The sequence below is a fragment of the Danio rerio genome, chromosome 16, assembly GCF_052040795.2.
Source record: "Danio rerio strain M-AB ecotype USA chromosome 16, GRCz13ab, whole genome shotgun sequence".
NCBI lineage: Eukaryota > Metazoa > Chordata > Actinopteri > Cypriniformes > Danionidae > Danio > Danio rerio.
Window position 1 is genome coordinate 13,322,624 of NC_141036.1, and position 23,512 is coordinate 13,346,135.

At 43.1% G+C, this 23,512-nt stretch overlaps 1 protein-coding gene across 4 annotated transcripts in view; it reads right to left on the minus strand.

Annotated features, from left to right (window-relative positions):
• Positions 1 to 4,783: 4,783 nt before the first annotated feature.
• prkcg (protein kinase C, gamma) overlaps positions 4,784 to 23,512 on the minus strand; it is a 97,372-nt gene continuing 78,643 nt past the window's right edge. The window contains exons 13-18 of one of the 4 annotated variants that reach the window (XR_015511134.1): positions 22,592 to 22,730; positions 15,261 to 15,341; positions 15,051 to 15,158; positions 14,728 to 14,868; positions 9,992 to 12,503; positions 4,784 to 9,593 (exon numbers count right to left, since the gene is read on the minus strand). Coding sequence is in view for 1 of the 4 variants with exons in the window: in XM_087286763.1 (XP_087142889.1) it covers positions 12,342 to 12,503; positions 14,728 to 14,868; positions 15,051 to 15,158; positions 15,261 to 15,341; positions 22,592 to 22,730 (631 nt within the window). In the remaining 3 variants the exon portion in view is untranslated. Of the gene's footprint in view, positions 12,504 to 14,727; positions 14,869 to 15,050; positions 15,159 to 15,260; positions 15,342 to 22,362; positions 22,731 to 23,512 lie in introns of all 4 variants that reach the window. The other 3 variants (XM_087286763.1, XR_015511135.1, XR_015511136.1) reach the window with 3 other exon arrangements.

Genomic DNA, 23,512 nt, shown 5'->3' on the forward strand with positions numbered 1-23,512 from the left:
TCGAGCACCTCGGAAGCAGGCCACTCCCCCTGCCTAGAACGCCGCTAAGTCTGGCAAACGGACCGCGAAGCGTCCCTGGGACAGGTCATCTGGAGAGGAGGGAACATGCTCTTTCCCCGCTGGAGGGCGGGGCGCCATTTCCAACGGCACTTTTTACTGCCATGAAATGAAAGGGCACTTTTCCACTTCTCCAGAGGTGACAGCCCGAAATCTTCCAGTTTGAGCTCAGCTCTCTAGCTCGTAGGTTCGGTGCACTCCGCCAGTGGCTCACGGGCACTGCAGGCCCTGCCAGCCTGGGACGCGCCGCCTCTCAGCTCGCAAGGTCTGCATGCTCCACCAGCGGCTCACGGGCGCTGGGGGGATGGTCTCCCTTCTCCCAGCCCCCAAGCCACCCCTCCGGAGTCAGGGTGCGGAGCCAGAGCGAATCGCTCTCCTCCAGCTCTTCTGTGGGACCCTCGCGCTCCCCGGATCAGCACACCCACTCCGCGCAGGAGTCAGGGTGCGGAGCCAGAGCGAAACGCTCTCCTCCAGCTCTTCTGTGGGACCCTCGCGCTCCCCGGATCAGCACACCCGCTCCTCGCTGCCCCTCCGCGGGTACGTCAACGATTGCTGCGATGACATCATTAGCGAGGGCTCTGCCTGCCTGGTTAGCGCGGGCCAGCCCCTCGCGGTGGCTCATACGCACGATCAGACTCGGCTACGAACTACAGTTCTCCAAACGGCCTCCCAGGTTTATGGGCGTGTATTTCACCAGGGTCAATCCCCTGTCCGCCCCTGTCTTGCGAGAGGAGATTGCTGCCCTCCTGGCGAAGGGTGCAATCGAGCCGGTACCTCCAGCCGAGATGGAGAGCAGGTTTTACAGCCCGTACTTCATCGTACCCAAAAAGAGCGGTGGGTCACGGCCAATCCTAGATCTGCACGTTTTGAATCGCTGCCTTCACAAGCTGTCGTTCAGAATGCTTACGCAGAGGCGCATCCTCCGATGCGTTCGTCCTCAGGATTGGTTTGCAGCCATAAACCTGAAGGACGCGTATTTTCATGTCTCCATTCTTCCACGCCACCGTCAGTTTCTGCGGTTTGCGTTCGAAGGTCGAGCATGGCAGTACAAGGTCCTCCCCTTCGGGCTCTCTCTGTCTCCGCGGGTCTTCACCAAACTCGCGGAGGGTGCCCTAGCGCCTCTGCGGCTTGCGGGCATCCGCGTACTCAATTATCTCGACGACTGGCTGATTTTAGCCCACTCTCGGGAGCAATTGACTGCGCACAGAGACGAGGTGCTCCGGCATCTCCGCCTATTGGGGTTGCAGGTCAACTGGGAAAAGAGCAAACTCGCCCCGGTGCAGAGGATCTCTTTTCTCAGGATGGAGCTGGACTCGGTCACCATGGTAGCGCGCCTCTCCGGAGAGCGCGCTCGCCTGCTGCTGAACTGTCTGAGGGAGCTCGACAGCAAGTTAGTGGTCCCACTGAAATATTTTCAGAGGCTCCTGGGGCATATGGCTTCCGCTGCGGCCGTCATGCCGCTCGGATTGCTCCATATGAGACCACTTCAGCACTGGCTTCAAGATCGAGTTCCAAGACGCGCATGGCATGCGGGCACACACCGAGTCACTGTTACTGCGCTGTGTCGCCGCACCCTCAGCCCCTGGAACAACCCCTCGTTCCTGCAGGCCGGTGTGCCTCTGGGACAGGCGCCCAGTCATGTTGTTGTTTCAACAGATGCTTCCAGCACAGGCTGGGGAGCCGTGTGTCGCGGGCATGCAGCTGCGGGCCTGTGGGTAGGTGCCCAGCTGCATTGGCACATCAATCGCCTAGAGCTGTTGGCAGTGTTCCTTGCTCTCCGCCGTTTTTCTCCGGCGCTGGGGCAGCAACACGTGCTGGTCAGGACGGACAGTACAGCGGCGGCAGCGTATATCAACCGCATGGGGGGTATGCGCTCTCACCGCATGTCTCAACTCGCCCGCCGTCTGCTCCTCTGGAGTCACCCGCGGCTGAAGTCGCTGCGCGCCATTCACATCCCAGGTATGCTCAACCGTGCAGCCGATGTGCTCTCACGTCAGCAGATTCACTCTGGAGAATGGAGACTCCACCCCGAGTCTGTTCAGCTGATATGGGCGCGATTTGGGGAGGCCCAGATCGATCTGTTTGCTTCCCCCGAGAACGCTCATTGCCAGTTGTTTTATTCCCTGACCGAGGGGTCTCTCGGCATGGATGCACTGGCCCACAGCTGGCCTCGGGGCGTACGCAAGTATGCGTTTCCCCCAGTGAGCCTGATCGCTCAGTTAATGTGCAAGGTCAGGAAGGACGAGGAGCAGGTTTTGTTAGTTGCACCCCTCTGGCCCAACCGAACCTGGATATCAGAGCTCTCCCTCCTCGCGACGGCCCTCCCTTGGCAGATCCCTTGAGAGAGGACATACTTTCTCAGGGACAAGGCACCGTCTGGCACCCTCGTCCTGATCTCTGAAACCTCCACGTGTGGTCCATAGACGCGAGGAAGACTTAGGTAAACTGCCGCCCGCGGTGGTTGATACCATCACTCAGGCTAGAGCCCCCTCCACGAGGCGCGCCTACGCCCTGAAGTGGAGTCTATTCACTGAGTGGTGTGTCTCTCGCAGAGAAGACCCCCGATCTTGCCAGATCAGTGTTGTGCTCTCTTTCCTTCAAGAGAAGCTGGACAGCAGGCTGTCGCCCTCCACTCTCAAGGTTTACGTTGCTGCCATCTCCGCTCACCATGACGCAGTGACTGGCGGCACCGTGGGAAAGCATAACCTCATCATCCGGTTCCTCAGAGGCGCTAGGCGAATTAATCCAACTCGCCCTCCTCTCACGCCCTCTTGGGATCTTGCCCTCGTTCTCACGAGCCTGCGATTTGATCCCTTCGAGCCACTTGATACAGTATCTTTAAGATTTCTGTCCCTGAAGACAGCTCTGCTGGTCGCGTTGGCCTCCATTAAGAGGGTCGGGGACCTGGAGGCATTTTCGGTCAGTGACTCGTGCCTGGAATTCGGGCCGGGATTTTCTCACGTTATTCTGAGACCCCGCCCGGGTTATGTGCCCAAAGTTCCTACCACTCCTTTTAGAGATCAGGTAGTAACCCTGCAAGCGCTGCCCCCGGAGGTGGCAGACCCAGCCCTGTCCTTACTTTGTCCAGTTCGCGCTCTGCGCATTTATGTGGACCGTACTCAGAACTTTAGATCTTCTGAGCAGCTCTTTGTCTGTTATGGCGGACGGCAGCAGGGAAGTGCAGTGTCTAAACAACGTTTATCCCACTGGATTGTGGAGGCCATTTCATGTGCTTATTTGAGCAGAGGCCAGCCGCGCCCCCCAGGAGTGCATGCGCACTCCACTCGGAGCGTTGCATCCTCTTGGGCGTGTGCGCGTGGCGCTTCTTAACAGACATTTGTAGAGCTGCGGGCTGGGCGACACCCAACACATTTGCAAGATTTTATAATCTGCGAGTGGAGCCAGTTTCCTCAAGGGTGTTAGGTACCTTTGGTGATTGAGGAAACAACTCGGTAGGTGTTGTACACGCTTGCGGTGCCTTTTTTCCCTAACACGGAGAGATGTGCACCCTCCTGTCTGTCAGTAAAGTTCCCTATTTGGTGAGCCCTGCAGATTCCTCCGAGGCCCCCAGCACTGACTCAGCGGAGGAGTCACTTGCTGGCCCATTACGTAGTAGGTCTGCCCGCTGGTCAGCCCGCGTTTTGGGTATAGGTGCCTGCTATGGTCGATCCCCGCTGGTGATCCCCATATGCTTTTTCCGCCACAGTTAAGTTCCCCCCCTGGGCGGACCCGTGCTTTCCCTATCTGCTAACCACCTTTTATGCGCACTCCCCCTTTTCAGGGTTAGTCCATATGTAATTCCATTTGTTTCCCCCTATTGGGTGCGGATGGTCTCCGCAGCATACTCCCTACTGGGATGGCACGCTTCCCAACGTACTGTTGTGTATTCCTAGAATTATCTAGACGCTAGCGACTCCCAAAAAAGATACCTATTCCGTAAAACTTCTTTTGAAGTAGGATAAGTTAGGGCCAAGGGCACGTTGGAGGACCACGCCTCTCGTGATCTGGGTGCGTCACGCTTGCCTGACCGCTCTCTCATGGTGGGTGTTGGTAAGGTGCAGTCATTATGGCGCTTTCAATGGGCTCCCAATGCGTGGATTTTAACAATCAAATCCACTTATAGTCCTGGAGTTCCCCCCGAAGGGGAACGTTCGGGGTTACTAAAGTAACCCTTCGTTCACCGAGGAGGGGAACGGAAGCACTATACTCCGTCGCCATAATGACTGTCCCTTAGCTGTTAAAAGTCTCTTCAGCTTAAAAAGGATAGCGTCTGCTGGAGCCAGGTGAGCTTATATACTCAGCTGATTGCTTATGCCGCTCACCTGCGCAGGCTTGCGCTGCCAATTCATTCTTAATTGGCCCGTTCAATACTCTTTCAGACGAGTAGCTTCTGAACCGAACCTCCCAATGCGTGGATTTTAACAATCAAATCCACTTATAGTGCTTCCGTTCCCCTCCTCGGGGAACGAAGGGTTACTTTAGTAACCCCGAATGTTCCTCCACTCCAATGGAGGGCAGATCACTCTCACTAAAAAATGACGGAATCGCGAGGCTGTTGCTGGGCGCTGCTGTTGCAATGAAATGTTCTATTGAGTGTCGCCTCTTGGTAATTTTAAGCTCTTTGCTATAGACTGGAATACTCTGCAGTGCATGAAACGTCACATCCATTTCAATATCTCACTAAATTTCCCGTTTCACACAAAAAAATCAGTCTGCAGGCTTTTGTAGGCAACTTAGGAAGCCAAAGAGGTCTCGTTTTAATAGTTTCATAACAACTGTTAAGACATATAAAAGCAATTGGTGCATGAAAGTATTTACATACAGCCAATTTAAACTTAAACTTATTTACTCCATCCTTCCTTTACATCACCTTTTATTCAACATGTAGTTCCTCTCCCATCAGTCAAAACAGTACACACAAAATGTTGATAGTTTTCAGTTGGCAGTGTTTTGTTGCCAGAGCAACTTTCAAGTAGTATTAGATGGACAGTTTTAGCACAGTCTGCAGACTCGGGTCTTTCCAGGTCAGGCATCATGAATTTTTATTTATTTATTTATTTTTGCTATGCAAGACAAGTGCATGCTGATCTTTGAGACCTCACAGTGTCTAATGAAGTCATATTTATAATATACACTCCACACCAATGATTTCATCCACAAACTTGAGCAGATCGAAGAAATTATAACAACTAATGCTTACATTTAATCACTTCTACATTTTGTAAATAAATAAAATATCTAAATGACGACACCTGGGGAAGCTTTTGCTTGATGCTAGAAGTAATCAAAAATACCTTGACATGGACTTTTTTTTATTTTGTGCTGATGTAAAAATGCTAACACATTCATATAAAAATTCAGTTATGCACTCTGAATAAACATCAACATGTTTACTTTATAATACACTCCACATACTCTATATAGATATGCAAATACATGTATGGAATAATTCATAAATATCTAAATCTGAGTGTTTTTCAAGTCACGGGTCCAAAAGACTTATTTTATTAAAAGACTAAGATTATGTATACAACCTTATTTGAATTTCTGATGCGCCTACATATTTATACAGTAACATTCATGTCACAAACAAATAGTATAATATGCTCTTTTTTTAAATATATATTTTTTTACATCTACACTAGCTGTCGTGTGTGACTCCTAAATCAAAATTTTGAGCGTTTATACCACTGGTCTGATGCTTACATCTGAAGAATTAAATGTGTTTGCTAACCAGTGTACACTCATTTGGTTAACTAAACCGAACCAGAGCAAACAGGACCACACACACACACACACACACAAAGACAAGCAGAACAGCACTAGTTTGATCAGAGATTAAATAACCAGCTTGAAGTGAACTTTAAAACATGGGGGAAATCATGTCATGTTGGTTTCTATAGTGCTGCCTTTTATAATTAGGTCATGCCAACTACTAGCATCCCTATCCAATAAGACTCTATATATTGTACCATGAGATAATGACATGAATGCATGACCCTTAAATATTTCAAGCTGAGTGGACCAGCTAAATATTATTAAAGCTTTATTTGTTGAAATGTTAAAGAGGATTAAAGTGCCCCATATCATGCTTTTACAGTTCATTTAGTGTTTTAAATATGAAAGGAATAGGGAATTATAATTAATTATTTTAATCTTGATCGTAATTGACTATTTAAACACAATAATAGTGGCAAAGAGAGTTAAACTGATCATTGTGTCTTGCTGTTCACGTTCAGATTTGCAGTTAATAAATAACTGTAATATCATGCACATATTGTGCACTCTACTTTCTCATTTATTCATGTTTCTTTACTGTGCATGATAAGGGATCAGTATTTTGCAGTCCTGAACTACAAAGAAATTTACACTCGTATGCTGTCAGTGCAAATGTTGTTCAAATACTGGTAGCAAACAAAATTAGGAACTGTTTCTGATAGTTACACAATGCTCTTCTATAAGTATATCATACAAGAACAACACTAATGGTAAAGGATGTAATTAAATATGTATCATCCTGTAGAGACATGTCTCTTCTGTGCAGAAATCACAGGTATGTGATATGCACATGTGGTACATACTTACTTACTAGTAACAGCAAATTAGAATTAAGCACTTCATCCAAACTCTTCAACTTAAAAATAAATAAGCCTCAAAACAAAATAAGAAAAACATGTGCTACATAACATACTCGGTTAAGTTCATAAACTGGATTGCTTTAAAGCACAGTATGTATATTTTGCCACTAGAGAGCGCATATTCACAACAAAAAAAAAGGTGAATTTTGATGAGAATGCAAAGAGTGTGGGATCACGAGAGTGTACGTGTTCATCACATCCAATCGGACTTCAACAGAAATTATCTTGATGGATGAACTAATGTTTTCAAAACTTATGGTAATATGAACACAGCCGCTTGCAATGCTTACCCCATTTCTTCAAGTTCTTCTGATTGGTGCACTGCTTTGAAACTGACACTAATAAGCAGCGCTGTGTGTAAAGGTCATTGCACACTGAAGTCGGAAATTTTCGTATGCGATTTGTTGGAATTTAAATCAGAAAAATTGTCGCACACTTTTCACATTGAGTCCAATGCGTATTGATCTTTGCGAAATAATTCACAAAACAATACAAAATGTCTTTGAGTAGTGAAAATGATTTTGTTGTTTTCTCCCTGCTTAAAAAACGAAAGAGGAAATAATGGGTCCATCCCCTCAAGGCTGGTTTATACTTCTATATCAAATGATGCCGTGACCCACAGCACCTGCCTTGCGCAAAGCCATATATTTATACTGTTTGTGTTGCTCTATAATAACACAAAATGCTAGCTGGCAGTATTTTTATGTTCCTTTGTGTCGAGTTTATTCGCGGGTGTTTTGTTTTTTTCTGAATACTACAAGTAGCTAAAACTCAAACATGCAACAACTTTAATCATAAGGTTAACACAAAACAAAAGTTTCTATCTAGTGCTGCCTCACAGAACTCAACACTTGTAAACACTCCATCAGGCTCGCGATTCTCAGCACTGCCCACACTTGTCACAGCTACCAAGCCAACCAATCACGAAGCCTGCGCTACACGTCGTTGCAACATGTACATTTTTTGAGAGGTGTGCGCCAGTGTCGGCGTCAGCCAGGGCGAGGGCTATGCGACCACACAAAGGCTGCACCAGAGCACATGCATGCACCTGACGCAAAAGTATAAATCTGCCTGTATATTGTGGAGAGAGGAAGGAGAGTTCCATCTCCTTTTTAAAGAGCTGCATAAATAAAACCTGGATCAAAACACCTCTCAAAATGCATTTTCAGATGCAAAAAAATAAAAAAATAAAAATAAAAATCAATCATGAATCTAATTTTTTATGATGGATGAAATTTTCAAATTTAATTTTTAACATGCGGAGAAAATATATAAAAATTTTAAATTCAGTGTTCAATAACCTTAAAACTTAAGTTTTTCTAACTTGACATGGCATCTAAAAAATGCAGCACTTATGTACAGCGCTTCAAAAGAATCAACCGTAATGCTTATGGACATCTGTCAAGCACATTTGCATTGAAAAGCAATAGAAAAGTGGTTGGAAAGTTGTCAAAGCAAATCGCTAACTAAAATAACCCTCGTTCCTCGAGAGGGGGAATGGAAATGCTACGTGGAAGCTTCCACTTTGGGGAGTCCAATCATCTGAAAGAGTATATAAACGGGTTGGCAGCGTCAGCATGCACAGCTGTTGCTACTTACAATCAATTTGGAATAAAAGCGCAGCACGTGCCATGTGCCAAGCTGAGCATCCTTATCTAGCTGAAGAGACTTTCACACCCACCAGCTAAGGGGCAATCATTGTGGCAAAGGAACAAAGCATTTCAGTTCCTCCCCCTTTTGGTAATCAGAGTGTTCCCCTTCGGGGATGCTATGTGGAAACTTCCACTATGGGGAAATGTATGGAAAACGCCACAATAATTTAAACTACCTTGCCCCCAATAAGAGGTTATGCCAAGCCAAGAACGTGAGCGCACCTGCATCACCAGAGGTGCGGTCTTCCAATGTGTTCACTGGCCCTTACTTATCACACTTTTAATACGACAGTATATTGGGAAAGCATGGAGTCCTGATAGGGAGGAGGCTGCGGGGGTCATCTGCTGTCCAAGTGGGGAGACATGGTGGCAAGAGAACATATGGACTAGGCCTGAGAAGAAGGAGTACGCATAGGAAAAAGATGGTTAGCTGGAAGGAAAGACACAGATTCGCCTGGGAGGGGGGGACTACATCGTTTCTGAATGAGCATTTGGGATCGCCAGCAGGGATCGCACATAGCGCGCACCTATACCCAGAACATGGGCGGATTAGCAGGCATGCCAATTACGTAACGGGCCAACACTTAACTCAAGCAAGAGAGCGCACGTATCTCTGTGTTAGAGAGAAAGGCACAGCCCATAACAGCTGGACAGTTGGGGGTGGAGTCTCCATTTTCCCAGGTGAAACTGCTGTAAGAGCGCATTGTCTGCATGGTTGAGCTTGGTTGGAAAGAATGAAATGCAGTGATAGCGCCGCATATGACTCAGTGGGAGCACGGCCTATAGAAATGCAGGGTCCATCCAGAGGCTGAGGGCGTGGTGACACAGCAGAGTAACAGGCACCCGTTGCGCGCTCGCATGCCATGCACGTTTTGGGACCGGATCATGAAGCCAGTGCAGAAGCGGTCTCATATGGAGCACCCGAGCGGCGAGACAGCGACTGTGAATGTCATATGCTAAAGGAGCCTCTGAAAAATATCAGTGGGACCACAGTCTCTCTGTCGAACTCTCTCAGACAGGTCAGCATCAGCTGGGCGTGCTCTCGAGGGAGGCACACCGTCATGTTGATCAAGTCCAGCTTCAACCAGAGAAAAGAGATGGTCTGCACTGGGACTCTTTTCTCGGTTGTTCTGAAGCCCCAATAGGTTGGGGTGTCGAAGCACTCTGTCTCTGTACACAAGTTAATTGATCCCGAAGGGGAGGACTTGTTCTGCCAGGCTCGACCTTCAAACGCAGACTGCAGAAACTGACGGTGGCGTGGAAGTATGGGGACACGCGCCCTTCAGGTCTATTGCTGCAGAAAAATCCAGAGGATGAACGCACCGGAGGATACGCTTCTGTGTAAGCATTCCGAACACCAGCTTGTGAAAAGCGCCGTTCAAAATGTACAGATCAAGGATTGGCCGTAGCCTACTGCTCTTTTGGGCACGATGGAGTACAGGCTGTAAAACCCACTCTCCATCTCAGCTGGAGGGACCCATTAGATTGCATCGTTCGCCAGGAGGACCGCAACCTTCTCTTGCAAAACAGGGATGGGCACAGGGCTGACCCTGGTGAGATACACACTTGTGAATTTTGGAGGCCGTTTCATAAATTGAATCGCTTAGCCAAGTCTGATCATGCGTATGAGCCACCGCGAAGGGCTGGCCCGCACTAACTAGGCAGGCAGAGCCCTCACTAGTGGCTTCATCGCTACGATCGCTGACATACCAGCAGTGGGGCGTGTAGAGTGGGAGGGCTAATCTGGGGAGCACGGGGGTCCCACGGAAGAGCAAGAGGCAAGAAAGTCATTCTCATCTCGCACCTAGGAGCAGAAAGAGGGGCTGGAAGTGTGAGAGAAGGGAGACTGTCCTCCCACAGCTTGCAAGCCACTTGCAAAGTGCACCAATCCTGCGGCTGTCACATACGGAGAAGGGAAAAATGCTATCTCTGAGGTTCGATACTTTTTTAAGTGTCGTTAGATAAAGATCCCTGACCCCCCACCAGGGAAGAAGTGCCTTTTCTCCAGATGGCCCATGTCAGGGGCGCTTCGTGGTCCATTTATCGTACTTAGTGGTGCCCTGGGTTAGGCAGCGCTGGTTGCCTGTGAGGTGCTTGGTGCTGCTGCTTGGCCGGAGGCGCAGGTGGGTCAGAGAAGCTTTCGTAGACGGGCCCTCTCAGCAACAAGCAGTGGATGTGGATACATGACCCATCGTATCCGACTGCACTGCCGTGAATTCCTGGGTGAATCCACAGATGGTGTCACTGAACAGGCCAGCCTAGGATATGGACGAGTTAAAAAAGCGAACTTTCTCAACTTTGCGCATATCTTTTCTTAAGGTATAGCCAGAGGTGGCATTCCTGGACCACTAATGTGGCCATCGTCCTTCCCAGAGCACACGCAGCGGACTTTTGATTTCTAGAGCACAGTTGGGTGCGGTGCAGGCACAACATGCCTGGGTCGGAACCACCCTCATGTAGCTGTGCCAGTACCTGCGCATGGTAGCGCTGGTAGGTGGCCATAGCGTACAGGGTGGAGACATAGGTATAGGGAGTGGGTTCGAGGACAGATCGCTTCTCTCACTCGAAGCTTGGATGGAGTGCGTGGAGGAGCGAAAGGTCTATAAGCTCGAGGGCGGCAGATTTACTTCCACTGTAACCCCCAGATCTGCCTGAGTGCCCACCGTGGAGCGGGGTACAACTGGGGTGGGTGGCCCTTTTACAAGAGCAAGCCGCGATCTTAGCTGCGCAACAGGCATGCCACTGCAATAATGGCATGCACTGCCCGCGAGCACTGCATTAACATGCTGGACCCCCAGACATGAAACTCAGTGCTCGTGCCCATCATCAGAGGACAGGAAACCACCACATCCAGAAACCCACAGTTGCAGCGACGTCTTGAAAAAGACGCACTACACGGCCGTGTTGCTCTTTTAGAAAATTTGCAACAATATATACCGCTCTGGAGGACCAAACCCAAAGAATGCCAGGCAAGGAAGAAACCCGGCTCGACTGTCTGCCACATATAACACACTCTGTACCGGGATAAGCAGCTTGCTCGTTCTCTCTCTCTCTGTCGTAACAGTCAGAGAAAGCCCTTATCAACTCTCTCAGAAGCTTCGTGAAAAGATCTGAAGTGAAAAGGATGCTCAACTTGGCACCCGCTGCGCTTTTATTCCAAAGTGATTGTTAGTAGCGACAGCTGTGCATGCTGACGCTGCCAACTCATTGGCATTTCATTGGCCCATGTACATACTTTTTCAGATGATTGGATTCTGACGAAATCCACATAGTGGAAGTTTCCACACAGCATTGAAGTTTCCCCTCCCGAAGAGGAATGAGATCACTGAAGCTATTGCTGATGAGAGACGAGTGCAACCTTGCAAACCCAGCTGCAAGCTTTTACTATGCCAGTTGACTACTTCCGGTTCTTCTGGTGGTGGCTCTGTTTTATCATACTAAATACATTTTAGGATTCTGTGACAATACTATTAATATGATTTAAACATGCTTCCAAATGTTTAGGATAATGTATATTTTTTCTATTGTGCAATAAAATATTGTGCCTTTAAGCCCAGCAACTCTTACAACGCATTATTTATAACAACTGGCAACACTACAAGAGTGAAGCAGCCTTCCAAACATAAACAAAACAACTCCTTTGTTGACAGTAGCTTAGTTAAAATTGGCAGACATAAGTATCTGGTTGCTGTTATATTACATTTGTCAAATACAGAGGATTTCAAGCATGCCAGATGTCAGGATTACTGAGACTGAGTTGTGTTCTGTAAACACTTATTGACAATTTTGAAAATGTAAAAATATGGAAGGAGACCTCTTAAAATTCAAAACCTTTAAAAAAAAGCATAATGGGGCACTTCAACATATGTGTGATGTAGTTTTAGAAGGTAATGGCTGTTCTATCTGTAAGCAAGCTGAAGCCAAATTACACAATTTTTTATGAAGAACGATCCAAGAGTCTGAAATTGGTACGTGTGAACTGATTAAGGTATTCTCAGACAGCAGTGAGGGGTGAAGGGGGAAACTCTGAATTCATGAAGGTGAAGTCTTGGAATTCCTCTTGATTTATTGCTGCGAGAACATCAGGGTCAGAAGGTGTGAGGGCGGACGAGGTGGATGTGAAAAACTTATCAAAGTTCTCTCCTTTTTTGCCCCCCTGTAAGAATGACAAAACAAAATCAGCTAGGCTACACTTAATTCTATTGAATATCACACAAAAAAATACATGTTGTTGACGTCAGTTCAGTGCTGTGAACTTAGAGCACCTCCACTTATTTGCGGTACTCACATACATTTGCACGCCGTGATGACGCCATAGATTAGCATGAGTAATATGGGCAAAGAGCTACAGGCATGGAGGGTCAGACTTATTTTTGTCTGCTGTCTTTGCAAGACAAAATAACACTAGTTAATATGAAAGCACACATGCATGCTGAAAATAATAAGGAGGAGCAGGCAGAGGGCATTAATAACTTTCCAGTTGTATGATTACGGGATTAAAATACCAAAACCAAACAGGCTGTACATACTGTAAAACATTTCTCCAGACAAGATAACTACCTGTCTGTCTGTCTGCCTGCCTATGTATCTATCTACCTATCCATCCATCCATGCATCTACCCATCCACCCACTCATCTATCCATCCATCCATCCATCCTTCCATCCATCCATCCGTCTGTCCGTCATGCATTAAATTAGATCAACACGACTCATGAAAAGTGTCTGTCTATCTATCTGTCTGTCTGTCTGTCTGTCTGTCCGTCCGTCCGTCCGTCCGTCCGTCTATTCTATTTCAAACTGTTTTAATCTGTCTGTCCGTCCGTCCGTTCGTCCGTCTGTCTGTCCATCCATCCATCCTTTTTCAAACTGTTTTAAAATATCTATCTATCTATCTATCTATCTATCTATCTATCTATCTATCTATCTATCTATCTATCTATCTATCTATCTATCTATCTATCTATCATCTATCTATCTATCTATCTATCTATCTATCTATCCATCCATCCATCCATCCATCATTTTTTAAAATGTTTTAATCTATCTGTCTGTCTGTCTTTCTGTCTGTCTGTCAGTATGTCCGTCCGTCCGTCCGTCCATCCATCCATCCATGCATCCATGCATCCATCTATTCTTTTTCAAACTGTTTTAATCTATCTGTCTGTCTGTTTGTCTGTCCGTCCGTCCATCCGTCCGTCCATGCATCCATCCATCCATCCATCAATCCATCCATCCATCCATCCATCCATCCATCCATCCATCCATTCTTTTTCAAACTGTTTTAATCTATCTGTCTGTCTGTCTTTCTGTCTGTCTGTCTGTCAGTATGTCCGTCTGTCGGTCCGTCCATCCATCCATCCATCCATCCATCCATCCATCCATGCATCCATGCATCCATCTATTCTTTTTCAAACTGTTTTAATCTATCTGTCTGTCTGTCTTTTTGTCTGTCTGTCAGTATGTCCGTCCGTCCGTCCGTCCATCCATCCATCCATGCATCCATGCATCCATCTATTCTTTTTCAAACTGTTTTAATCTATCTGTCTGTCTGTTTGTCTGTCCGTCCGTCCATCCGTCCGTCTATGCATCCATCCATCCATCCATCCATCCATCCATCCATGCACCCATCCATGCATCCATCTATTCTTTTTCAAACTGTTTTTATCTATCTGTCTGTCTGTCTGTCCGTCTGTCTGTCCGTCCGTCCATGCATCCATCCATCCATGCATCTAATGTTGATTAGTAAAAAACCCAACTCTATGTTTGTTATTTTTCTGTTCAACTATATAGTTTCAGTTCAGTCATTAGTGTGTTAAAACCAAACCCACACAGACAGACAGGTGCTGTCTGTCTGTCTGTCTGTCTGTCCGTCCGTCCATCTATTCTATTTCAAACTGTCTTAATCTGTCTGTCTGTCTGTCCGTCCGTCCGTCCGTCCGTCCGTCCGTCCGTCCATCCATCCATCCATCCATCCTTTTTCAAACTGTTTTAATCTATCTATCTATCTATCTATCTATCTATCTATCTATCTATCTATCTATCTATCTATCTATCTATCTATCTATCTATCTATCTATCTATCTATCTATCTATCTATCTATCTATCTATCAGTCAATCTATCCATCCATCCATCCATCCATCCATGCATCCATCTATTCTTTTTCAAACTGTTTTAATCTATCTGTCCGTCTGTCTGTCCGTCCGTCCGTCCGTCCATCCATCCACCCATCCATCCATCCATGCATCTAATGTTGATTGGTAAAAAAACCCAACTCTATGTTTGTTATTTTTCTGTTCAATTATATTGTTTCAGTTCAGTCGTTAGTGTTAAAACCAAACCCACACAGACAGACAGGTGCTGTAACAGGTGATACTGACACTTCTGGGCTTGAAAGGAGGCTGGATCTCCAGTCTCTCCAGTCTGTCCCAGTCTATCCAGCGGAAAAAAGGATGCTCCCGCAGCTCTCTCTCCGCATCCTCTCCTCCTCCCAAACGCTTAGCAGGGTTCTTGGTGAGGAGCTTGGAGAGGAACAGATGGAGAAAGAAAGTAAGAAAAACAAAACAAAAAGCATGAAAATACACTTGCAGTCTAATTTAAGACACATTTTTTGGAGGTAACGCTAGTGTTAAAGACTGCTTGTGCACGTACTCCGAGCCAAATATGTAGGCAGCAAAGATGAAAGAAGAGGAAGTAGATTTACCCCTTTACAGATGGCCACGGCCTCCCGAGAGAGACTCTTAGGATATGAAACACTCTGTTCCATGATGGACTGAAACAGCTCCTCCTCATCTATGCCATCAAAAGGAGGCTGATGAAAAGAGAGAGACAGAGGGAGAGGGCGCCGGGGAGAAAGATCTATTGAGAAAAGGACAAAATTAAAGCTCAGGGAAGAAAGAGGATGAAAAATTACCTGCCCAGCCAGCATCTCATAAAGGAGAACGCCATATGACCACCAATCCACTGCTTTACCATAGGGCTGATATGCCACAATCTGGAAAATTACACAGGGGATTTAGTTTAGGTTTACCAAAATGTCTATTCAGAAGGGTCTTGCATTCCAATTGAATTTTGTGTCTGTACAAACAGGATGTAGAATTCCTATTTGAATTTAAGGAAGCTGATTTAAGTAATTGTAGTATGATGAACAAAATATATTTGAAATTTAAAAAAATATATATAATAATTAATAAAATGTCACAAAAATGTCTAATTTACTAAATGTAACTGGTTATCTCCACTACCGTTCAAACTTTTGTAAAGAAATTAACAATTTAAATCAGAAAGAATCTATTAAACTGATCAAAAGCCACAATAAAGTCACTTTAAATACACATATAATGTAACATAATATTTTTCAAATAATCTTTGTGTAAATATTTTACAATAATGTTGTATTTTTTAATGTTAGTAAATACATTTACTAACATGAACAAACAATGAACAATACATTTTATTAAGGTATTTGTTAATGTTATTTAACATTAGTTAATTAAAACACTGTTGTTCAGTGTTAGTTAGCAACGATGAATTTATATCTTAAGAAAGCAATAGTAATTGTTTAACTATAATTAATAAATGATGTACAGGTATTGTTTATAATTAGTTCATGTAAATATATTGACTAATGAAATCTTATTGTGAAGTATGACCCTATTTGTGAACTTTCAACAAAGAAATCTGATAACTGCGTTTATAAATATACTTAGATGCACAACTGTGATGCTAAGACGAAATGTTTTTAAGCAGCAAATTAGCTTTATAAATGATTTCTGATGGGTCATGTTTCAGCCTACTGCTAACTGGCATAATGAAAACCTCTCACAATTTAACTATTCCTAAGTGCGTTATCATTTTGGATTTTAAAAATGCTCACTTAAACATGACTTGTTTCAAAAACAATAAAACCCCGATGACAACATATAGCAACATAAAGCAAGATGACAAAATGGAAAACTTAAAAGAGGGATTCTGCATGTTTCAACAAGTTAAATTTATAGCTTTTTAAGACCTTTTAAGACCATTATGAATGCAATTTTAGACTTTATAAGGATTTTCGAATATCACGAGTTGGAAAAGATTTTCACTTGCCCTGTCAAAAATTATTACAATTTAATACATTGAATAATATATTAATAATAATTTAATAATACAAAAAATAGGTCAGGTCAGTATCATCTGCAGTAAATAAATGGAGAACATTTAAACTGATATTTCTGTAAGGAATGTAATTTAAATATTATGGTAAACATGGTAAAATGCAATTTAAAAATAAAAAAGCTTTATTGAAATTGGGATGGTTGGTGATTGTATGGATGTTTATGGCCAGATTGGGTAGCTATAGACCTTTTTCTTCGGTGCTGCATGAAGGGCGCCATAGTGACCAGCGCCTTCCGGTAGGGTGCTTAGAAATTACGTTTAGAATTGATATCAGTGAGAGCAGTGTTTCTCAACTGGGTGTCAGTACTGTTTTCAGTGGCTTGCAGAGTGTTTTTGTGATGCAAAACTTTAAATTTTGAAAGACCTAACTGCATTATAAAGAGCAAACCATAATACTGACATGAAACTAGCAGGTAAGTAAGCCATGCAACTTCCAAAAATTACCAATAAAAGTACATTACTGATACTATTCAGAGATGCATTTCCGAAAATCATTGTTAGCCAACTAAGGTCACAAGTTCCATAGTTACAAAGTTCGCTGATTTGATTTCGCAAATTCGTCGTTCCAATGAACAATCGCAAACTTGTGCACTTGCAACTACATCTCTGGGGCCTCATGTACGAAGACTTGCGTGGAAATCTTACTAAAACATTGCGTACGCACAAAGCTGTAAATGTGCGTACGCAGAAAAAAATTCAGATGTATGAAACACTGCGTACGCTGAATCCCACGCATATTCTTTTGTACATCCGAATGAACGTGAAACTGAGCACAACATGCACGAGCACAAAACCCCTCCCTGCCTCCTCCCCCATATGAATATGCTAATGACTATGCTAATGGCAAAACCCAACGAAAAAGCAATGGCAAAAGCAAGCAAAAAGAGAAACTTTGAACAGAATGTGAATTGGAGGTGCTGCTTTCGGAGGTAGACCAGAGAAAAGCGGTGTTATTTGCAGGTTTGTTCTCCGGAATTAACAAGAAAAGAAAAAAATAGAGTGGGAGAGTTTAGCTGATGCGGTTAATACAGTTGGGTCTGAACATTGCACTGAGTAAATAAAAAAAAAAATAGTTTGATTTATAGGTGTAAAATGTTGCAGTACCCTTAACAGTCTCAGTGGCGCAGCTCGTAAGGCGCATGTGATCATGTATTGACACGTTCGAGCATGAACTCGGCACGAATCCAGCGTCTGGTAAACTCTTTCCTCTTTTTTCCCTCGCTACATATCAGATTTTGCCAACTATTTATCACGAGAAAGACAAGTAGGTATCATCAATAAGTTTGTGCATCATTTTATTTGCACATTTATTGAATGGAAATGTTTCTGATTCACGCATGCAAATTCATCTTCAGATAGTGTATTTATAGCAATGTGCGTGCAGTAGATAGCTCAGATTACATTGGGAAAACAGGCGACCGCTGCAATATGCGCTGTAATGTTTGGCTGGTCAACTGTATGGTATGGAAACCTTATGTATCTGCTAGATGAAGCCGTCTCATACAGCTGCCATTGCAAGGCTCAGACACTTTGTAGAGAGGAATTTAACACAACTGCCTCTAGGAGTCGCCAATGGAAATAAAACAGACACGCACAAAAAATGTGCGTACGCCAGCCATAAAGCTGCCATGAAGCTGTGCACATTCCCACGTTCAGTTCATTGTTAGTAAATCCAAACGTGAGCGATTCTGAGCGTGAAACTTAGCGTACGCAAAGTTTTTGTGCGTACGCAGCGTTGATGCATGAGGCCCCTGGAGGTTTAGTTAGAAAAGTTCCTGGCTGTGTTCTATTCCCACTTATCACCCTATGCCCTATTCATTTAAAACATTCTAACATTTAAACTTGGAATGAAAAAAAAAGCATTAAAGTCATCACTCTTACTGTAGGTGTAATTTGCTTTCAAAGTATATTTGCAGTTCAGTTTTAGCGATCTTCATGTTTACAATTGCGCTCCCTAGCATATTATTTACAGTCATTGCTCTAAAGCAGGGATCAACAAACCTGTTCCTTGAGGGCCAGTGTCCTGCAGATTTTAGCTCCAACCCTAATCAAACACACCTGAACAAGCTAATCAAGGTCTTATTAGGTATACTTAAAACACACAAGCAGGCGTGTTGAGGCAAGTTTGAGCTAAACCTTGCAGGGCACCGGAACTCCAGAAACGAGATTGGTGACCCCTGCTATAAAGCTTGTGAAAACAAAAAACACAGCAAACAAAAAAAAAAAAACTATAAAAAAACAATATCCTACTTATAAATAATAATGATAATAATAAAATGTTTTTTTCATTTCCTAATAAATTATAAATATTAAATGTCATATCTTAATAAATAGCCTAATTCTTTCTTTCTTTCTTTCTTTCTTTCTTTCTTTCTGTATTTATTTATTTATTTATTTATTTATTTATATGATTTATATATGATATTAGAATATGTGTTAGCTTTTGTAAGTGATTTTATGTTTTAGGATAGAATATGTAATGTTCTCATTAATATCTGTAAAGGAAACATATATTGGTCCTATATGTGCCATATATTTCAATTAATATAAAAAACAAGTGCATATTTTTACCAAAACTAATATGCGATATTTTATAATGCGTGTGTGTGTAAAAACCATATAATTTGCACAAAAAAATTATGTGGTTCTCCACAAAGAAGTAGGTACTCCATGTCATTTAGAGCATCATTATGGACATTTTACGTTATAACTAACGTGCTCCAAACGATGGATCTGCGACCGAGAAACTAAAGGGTTTTGGGAAACACTCGTCACTATATCATTCTGTTTGATTCTTTACGTCGTGGTTAGGGAAACGCGCCCCTGGCTGATTTGCATGTTGATTCTAATCGGGAGCAGTTTATGTTCAATTTAGTTAGTTTGCATTGTGTAGTGTTTACCAGGGTTTTTCTGTCATTTCAAAATGTCCCTTTATTTTCACATTGTGCCGCTCTTTCAATCAGTGTGTTAGTGGGACAGTACAGGCTATGTGTGTGTGTCACACATTTTGGCGAATTGCATTGGTTTGGGTTGGTTATATATTTTAAAAAAGATAAAATGTTGACTTTTGTGCTAACAAGGTTCTAATTAAACGGAACAAGATGCTGTCTGACAACAAGGGAAAAATACCTTGCAGCTGTTTTTTTCTATCCCATTTAGGGTTGGGCATCTAAGCTATAATGCCGATCCGATACGCATCTCGATACAAAGAATACGATCCGATATATTAGCGATACATTTGTGACATATTGCGATGCGACACGATACGATTCACACCCATATCATGATACAATGCGATAATTCAGCACTAACTAATTAAATCAAGTTTATGAGATTATGTAAAAGAGGATGCTGTGCCATTGAATGAGTTTGATTATTTATTAACCAAGCAAAACCAAGACTTTTTTTACAAACTGGCTTTTCTCTCAGAGCCAGAGTGTCAGTTTACAGTAGAGGGCCATTTTAGAACCTATAGCACATATTATTTAAGTATTTTCAAGATAAACAGAATGTATAAGTGCAATATGTATTAAAATATATATATTTGCACTCTTTCAACATAAAGGTTGAGCATTGCACAACAAGCATTGTGATTTAACTTTTCAACTATGAAAACAAGTTTTACAAAGATATATTTTGCCACTGAATATTCAAAACTTAAGGTCGTGAACTAGCAGTGTTATGCTGCTTTGAAACATCACTGTCACTGTGAACAACAGGCTAATAAAAATATAACAAACCAGCAATCTTCTTGCTGTGAGGTGGTCAAACTACCCACTGTGCCGCCGTGACACCCATTATTTTTATCATTATTATTATTAATATTATTATTATTATTATTATAATTCAATAAAAATTAACAGGAGGAGGTGTTTAAAACCGCCTAGTGCGGCAGTATAGAGAGGGCGGCGTCCGCAACACCCAGTTATATCCGCGCATAGGGTGGCAGAATAGAGGTCCGCGACACTCGCGCGTCCTCAGTTATATCCGCGCATAGGGCGGAAGAATAGAGGTCCGCGACACCCGCGCGTCCTCAGTTATATCCGCGCATAGGGCGGAAGAATAGAGGTCCGCGACACCCGCGCGTCCTCAGTTATATCCGCGCATAAGGCGGCAGAATAGAGGTCCGCGACACGTCACTTCATTTTCATAACCGGTCACTTTCGTTTTCACATTGGGGTTGAGGGCGGCGTGATCGTCCTCTGCCTAGAGCAGCAGTTCAGCTTGCTCCGACCCTGCAGATGAACAATGCAATAACATCCGTTATTGGCATAGAGCGCACAAAACTTTTGCGCATGGAAAAAAAAAGTTGCAATGCTTTTCTCACCACTTTTGGAGCTGGTAGCTACAGTTCAAGCAGTGCGAAAGCCGGGGATGTAGGAACACTGGAAGATGCTTTCACAACAACACCGTGGCGCCGCTTCAAGTGAGATTTCAGATTACTCGTACTGCCCGCGTATTTTATAGATGCGCGGCACATTTTGCAAATTGCATCTGTCCTGTCATGTCGTCCATCCTTAAATCCATAATGTTGCCATACTTTAGATTTAAAACTCAGTGGGGAATAAAATGTTTGTTTTGCTTCTCGCGCTTTCTGAGGGCGCACCACTAGCTTCATCCGCACACCTGATACACTGAGTTGTAGTGTATCCGCAAATCCGTTGCTAAGGCTTACTTTATGTAGGTCGATTAAATTATGCGCCAAAAACAGGTTGACAACACTTGTTAATAAATAAAAAATACATAAAAAAAATAAGCTGTATCTCGGAAAAACCGATGCATCTCGCAAAAACCGATGCATCTCGATTTGCTTCCAAAATTTCATTCATCCTCTGCTGCTCAACCGATGCACTCGCATCGTGCACGCGCATGACCGCGTATCGATACATATCGATTAATCTTCCCATCCCTATTTTTTTAATTTTTTAAATATTCCGTTCAGGAAGTGGCGCTGATCGACAGCAGTATTTGTTCAAAGTAAGCAAGTAAAATAAATTAAAACTATCATTTCAAAGCTGTCCATATGTAACTCTTTATATGCATTAGCTGCTGACCGGAAATTCGAAGCATCCTCCTTGCGCATACAGGCAAAGCACAATGGGTTATTTTTCATTCTAAGAAAAAGGTCCATAGAACACAATATTTCAGTAGATTTAAGACATTTAAAGACGCTGAAGATACTCTGTTAAAGGCAATCAAAAGTCCCAAAGTGAAAAAGGTAGATTTACCCTTGTATATTTAATTGAATAAATTCTGTTGTGTGAAATTTAATTTCTTTTAATTGCAATTCCAATTATATTTCCTATCATTCCAATTCAACATCCTGTGGAATACAACAACTTCAACTCACATTCCAGCTGAAACAGAGCCTGATTTGAATTCTGCATTTGAAATGCTTCATCATTTAATAATGTTATAATCTTAAAATCATATAAATTACAAATATTCCTCTTACTGAGTCAGATGAATGCTATTACAGGCCTCTCAATGTGCAGATAAGCTCATGAAAATCATATTAAAGATAATTACACAATAAATATGCCAGTGTCTCTGTGTCAGCCACGAGTGTGTGTGTGTGTGTGTGTGTGTGTGTGTGTGTGTGTGTGTGTGTGTGTGTGTGTCACAGCATGAGAAAGAGAGATTAATTTCCTTGCCTGCAGGGACACATATTGCATCTTTTCAAAATGACAGGGACACAAAGATCAATGGCTTTTTCTTTTTCTTTTTTACATAATGTGATCAATGTGAGCCAGTTTATCTGCTGGGTTAATACAGTACTGACGCATACCGGGCTTCAGTAGACCCACATTCACACTTAACGCCTTTCCATCACACAGCAAATCACAAACACTGACCATTTAGCACATACATCACTCGAGTGGGATGTCCATCATGTCGGCGTGTAGTGAAACACCGCGGTGGACCTAAATGAAATCACACACAAAGACACGCAGATGCACATACAAGCAGACATGTGCTGACTGCGCACATTCGCTGAGGGTTAATGTAAACACAGAGCCAAGGTCATGAGGAAAAGAAGATGAATCAGACAGCAGGAGAAGGTGAAGACAGAGAACAGGAAACCTCTGGCGCGATGTAATCAGGTGTGCCACAGAAGGTCCGGGTGGTGTCTCCTTCCATCATGCCTTCCCTACACATCCCGAAATCTGCTATCTTTATGTGTCCTTCGCTGTCCAGTAAGACATTGTCCAGTTTCAGATCTCTGCAGATTAGAGAGGGAAATAGAATGCATGAAATGACCACAGCATAAAGTGATTAGTTGACTTTACTTAAAAAAGTTGAGTAAATCTGTTGCTTGTAAATTGATTAACTGACTTTACTTTAAAAAAGAGTTAGTAAACGCATTGCTTTTAAACTGATTAGTTAAAAAAGGTGAGCAAACTCATTACTTTTAAAGCGATCAATAGACTACTTTGAATAGATGAGTAAACCTATTGCTTTTAAAGCAGTTTCATTTACTTTAAAAAGGTAAGTAAGCCTGTTGTTTTTGAATCAATTAGTTGACTTTTCTTTAAAAAAAGATTGAGTGAACTCATTGCTTTTAAATCAATTAGTTAACTTTTCTTTAAAAAGGCAAGTCAACCCATTGCTTTTAAATCGATTAACTGACTTTACTTTGAAAAGGTAAGTAAACCCATTGACTTTGCTTAAAAAAGTTGACTTTGCTTTAAAAAGGGGAGTAAACTCATTGCTTTTAAATCAATTTGTTGACTTTACTTTAAAAAGGCGAGTAAACACATTGCTTTTAAAATGCTTAGTTGACTTTACTAAAGGAGAGTAAACCTGTTGTTTTTAAAGCGATTAGTTAACTTAAAAAAGCAATGAGTAAATTCGATGCTTTTAAATCAATTTGTTGACTACATAAAAAGTTGAATAAACCTATTGCTTTTAAAGCAATTAATTCACTTTACTTTGAAAAGGTAAGTAAACCTGTTGTCTTTTATCCTGATTAGTTGACTTTAGTTTAAAAAGGCGAGTAAACTC